The 4,772-nt window shown below is 53.0% G+C and overlaps 1 protein-coding gene across 1 annotated transcript in view; it reads right to left on the bottom strand.

Annotated features, from left to right (window-relative positions):
• Positions 1–4,772, bottom strand: part of PLXND1 (plexin D1) — a gene marked incomplete at its 5' end in the record, with an annotated part of 59,199 nt that overhangs the window by 42,957 nt on the left and 11,470 nt on the right. Inside the window, one exon of the mRNA XM_010175999.1 lies at positions 1,120–1,224. Coding sequence (XP_010174301.1) covers positions 1,120–1,224 — 105 coding nt within the window. The remainder of the gene's footprint in view (positions 1–1,119; positions 1,225–4,772) is intronic.

Here is a 4,772-nt window from a genome sequence, read left to right as displayed (position 1 = left end):
TTCCTATCAGCTTACATGCGCTATTGCTTCCTCTTCAGCCACCTCCAGCACCCACAGAGGAAGAAGGATTTCTCACCCTTTTTTGCTGATTGTGGAGGGCACATCCTGCTTTACAGAGGCCGGACCCGGGCAGGAACCGGCAGCCCCAGCCGGGTGGGGAGAGCTCGATCCTGTCCCCGCACCAGAGGGCAGGTGGTCCTGTGGAAGCAGTGCCCAAGCCAGGCAGCTCCTCCAGCATTTCCAACCTTCTCCTTTCCCTGCAGACGAGCTGCCTGGCTGTCCAGCATGCCAGAATCCTCCACAGGGGCACGACAAACCGGGCCCCATGGGTCCCGTTAAAGACTTGACCCAAAATGACACAGGGCAGCTTTCTACAAATACCAGAGCTTAGTCAGATATTTTCCCAGTGCCCAGCCCCCCTGCCCAAATTCTTCTGGTTCCTCCTGGCGTGGGACACATGTCCAAACGCAGCATTTGATGTCCATTCCTGTTACAATTTGCAAGACAGAAAATTTCACAGAAAGGATTTTTTTCACAAAAAGAAGAGCTCCACAGTGATGACCAGAAGTTAAGCTAAAACATATTTCCACACTGCTTAGCCAGCACAGGGCACTCTGCCCACAGCGCTGGGTTTTGTCCTTCATTCCTAAGTGGGGGACAGTGGGGCTGGGCTGCCACACTGCACAGGGACAGCACGACACCGGCACGCTCTGTGGTGGAGCAAACACCCACATGGAAACCAGGAATCTTACTTCCCCCCAAACATTTGTTCTAGTGACTCTTTTATAAGATGTATAAACCTCCTTTTTAGTTTTTTTTATAAACCTAACTGAATGCAAAAAGTCCACCACTAACTGTGGGAGACCCCTGGAGAACACCTGGACACAAAAAGCTTCTCCCTTTGGCTTTGCCATGCAACCCCACCCGCTGTTGGGGTTGCTGCTTTCCACCAGCATCTTTTGTTAATACAGCAATTCAGCTGCGAATGCAAACTGGGATCGGCCCCATCACCCGCTCCTGAGGCAGAAACCAACTCGTACTTAAAATCCCTTCGGCTGACCTGGCCACCTCACTGCACACCAGCCTGAAGCTTCCCGATCTCTCCAGGAACTCATTTACCTTAGAGAAAGTCGCGTTAGCCAGTGAAATTGTAATGTCCCGAGATACTCCCGTGGGCATTGGGTCCAATAAGGCAGGTACAATGCGCGGACAGTCAATTTTCTTCTGTTAGCAACAAAAGACAAAAAAGAGGTTAGCTGGGTGCATGCTGAGCATCCTCAAAGACGAGGCAAGAAGACACATCGAGGCCCTTGATAAGATTAACTTCACTACATTGTTGAAGTCAGATCACACTGTAACCCAAGCAAGTGATTACCAAAACAGTACCATGACGCACAGAGTGGTAACACCATGTGGAACCTTCCTCCCCTGAGCCACCAGCTTTAAGTGTAGCCCAGCATGGCACTGCCTTAAAATCCGCCCTCCACTAGCTGCCAGATAATGACAGCATGGTGGCCGGGTTTCCAGGGGCTCATCCGCAGCCACAGGCCAGCAGCCACGGCCAGAGAAAGGTGGAGCACAGTTTTTAGGAATTCCCCTCTCGCTCCTGCCAGGCTCCTCCACCAGCTCAGGGACATCAGCAGTTCCCAGCCCTGGGTGGTGGGGCTGACAAGCCTGCAATTCTGTCTTCCTGCACTGGAAAAAATGCCCTCCCAGGTATAAAGCAAATGTGTCTGCACCCCTCAGCTGCTGCTGCGAGCAGCTCCCTCGTGGCACACGCTTAAATGTTAGAAGACGGGGCCGGAGTGACACTAAAAGGAGGCACCGCAGGCTGCAGTGGCAGATCTGCCAGTGTAAGCCCCCTCCTGTCAGCGGGAAGCTGATGTCTTGCTCATTGCAATGCACATTTCTGCAAGCCCCTGCGGAGATTTCACTTTCCAGCGGGCTCCCCCTGCACAGTGTCATTGCAGAAGCGTGCGGGGCTCTGTGTGTGCACGCGTGTGCACGTGGGAAGGGTATAATGAGCTGCAGGAGCTTCAGCATGGGGACTGCAGGAGTAGGACAGCTGAAACGAAAGGCCTAAATGAAGCTGAAAAACAATTTTAAAAGGTCATCTGTCCCCTACTTTCGTTCTCACTTTAAACTGATGGCTCAGATACTGGAGCTGACTCAGAATTCAAGTCTGTATGACAAGTCCATCTTGTTCTCTCATAAAATGTAAATCACACTGCAAAACTACAGCAAAAATGAAGCCAGATTCTCCGTTGACCCAGGGTATATCCAGATTAATGCCTTTAACAGTGGAGCCATTGGGGTAAAAGACAACAAAATATTTGGTCCGTTATGCAAAATAATTTGCAGCAGGCAAGATTTCCTTCTCACTTGCACTAAGGGTTTCCCCGCCGTGACTCGGCTGACGACAGTGCCGCTGCTGCTCTGATGAGAGATGGAGCCTGCCCTCCTCGCACCAAGATGCCCAGCAGGACACATCCCTGCTGCCAGACATGCAGTGAGCATGAGGTTTCTCTTCTCCAGACCTAGCTTGGGGTCAGGAAATTATCTGGAAGTGCCTGTTTGATTGAGGAAAACATGCTTCATTTCTATGAGGACACTCATCTTAATCAAGCACAGTTGGTGCCACCTAAACAAGTAGATTAAATAACAGAGATGTACCTGATAACAGAAATAAAACAACAAAGCAAAGCATAGTAGAGAGATTTCAGTCCCAAGCCTCTTCTAGGAGAATCAAAAGAGTTAAAATAAAACCAGCAGGGCTACAACTGAAAATTCATGCAAAAGCTCTTATGGCCTGGTGTGTCCTTGCATGTCACAGCAGCTGGCATAGCTTGCTAGATAAATACACTTTAGAGGACTGATTAACTTGTCGTCTTGCAGCCCCTCTCCTGCTGTTCATCAGCGGCTAGAAATAGAGCTTTCCAGCTGATTATATCATTCATGTCTGGATCAGGGCAAAGGGCCTGAATGTTTAAAATGCTGCGGATGAAGGCAGTATGATGCTGGCTTCCTGGCGGAGCAGTTTTCAGGTGCAGCCACACCAGCAATGGTTTGTTTACTGAAAGCTCTGACTGTAGGACAAGGCACCATGTTTTCAGGGATACACAGCACCTCGTCCTGCAGCCTGCCCCCTGAAATCGGCAAGAGCTAAGAAAGGCACAGAGATACAACAGGAATGTGCCCAAACCAGGTGCAGCACCCAACTGAACTCCACCTCCTGCAGTAAATCAGAGGTGAGAAAGCGAGGGTAGGCACGGTTATCCTTAAGGATAGGCACAGTTATCCTTGAGAAGGAGAGGCACAGTTATCCTTAAGGAGGAATAGGCATGGTTACCCCTGCCAGAGGGTAAGCCTGACTCTCGTTGTCTGCTCGAGGGGATGGGAGCAGAGTGGGAAGACTGGGTGCAGCTCTCCCTAACATGTAGGCGAGACTCCTCAAGACCTATGTCCACGACCCTCCCTGATTTCCTCCCTCCGGGCAGAAGAGCAGCTATTCCCCATGACAATACATCAGCACCCCGTGCCACACTGTCCCACATGGTCCCCACGGCCAGGGAGGCAGATCCGATGCTGGCCCGCCGAGGTCCAGCTGTGCCAGAACCTGCATGTCCCTGTTCACACCGGCACTGGTGCTCGGCAGCAGATCAATGTCTCTGCTGGGTTTGATTTTGGTGGGGCCAATTCTTCCAGTGCATGGTTGCACAATCACAGGGACACACGCACAGGGGCAGGAGTGAGCTCGGACAGGGCAGGGACACCCGGTCAGCTGGGAGGGACCAGGCAGCCATGGTCCCTCCAGCCCCCAGCTTGGACTGCTCCCGGCCACAGGCAGTGCCATCCACCCTCACCCCACTCTCCACTTGCTCCCGTGTCCCAGGACATCCTCTGGCCTCATGTCATGGAGACTCATCAGACCTGACAGCTGGCACACCAGGTCCCATGGTGACTCCAGCACCATGGAAGGCGTCACTTACCAACAGCCACAGCCTCCGGTTTGGTTTTACAAGGGATCCTTTGGGTCTGGCCCCAGGATGCTCCATGCACAAAGCCCTGTGCCCTCCCACCAGTGGCACAGGCACTGCAGGAGTGTTTTACTCCACACCGTGGGTTTTACTGCTTGTCCCTCCTCCAGAAGCCCCACGCAGGGGAAGGGACAAGGCCAGGTTCTGCCTTCTGGGGCAGAGAACAAGGGGGCAGCCAGACTTGGCAAGATCCAGTTCTTAAATCCACCCCAGCATCGCCCTGGACACAGTCTGGCAGGGACACCTGGGCTGAGCCAGGAAAACACACCACTCCCTGCTCCACTGAATAACTGCCTGGCCCTGCTTTTCAAGCAGCAGCTACACTTAAACTCAAAGGACAAATAATCTCAGGCAATTTTTGCATTTGCCAGCCAAGTTGCAGGCTATGTGGCAAGTAAATAGTCACTCCAGTTACACGGGACCTTCTTGAGAAGCCCTCTCACAGCCCAAGCTCTTCCTCTGGATTTAATGAGAAACCCACTGCGTATCAGCCATGACTAAAACCACTGATGGAGGAACCACTGATGGAGGACCAATCCATGGCGGTCCCCTGCCGCAGCCCTGACATCACTGGTGCTGCTGGCGTGGCTGACAGCCCCCGGAGCCCCTGCCCTGAGCGGCAGCCTTGGTGCCCAGGGGCGGTGCAGCACAAGCACCCATGGCTCATGGCCCTCTGTGCCGTGAGGCCCCGTGCGCCGGCAGCCCTGCACATCGCCAGACCCCTGGCACAGCTCC

Source organism: Antrostomus carolinensis, unplaced genomic scaffold, assembly GCF_000700745.2.
Source record: "Antrostomus carolinensis isolate BGI_N321 unplaced genomic scaffold, ASM70074v2 scaffold34079, whole genome shotgun sequence".
In the NCBI taxonomy this organism is placed as follows: Eukaryota; Metazoa; Chordata; class Aves; order Caprimulgiformes; family Caprimulgidae; genus Antrostomus; species Antrostomus carolinensis.
This window is presented reverse-complemented; position numbering and strand designations above follow the sequence as displayed.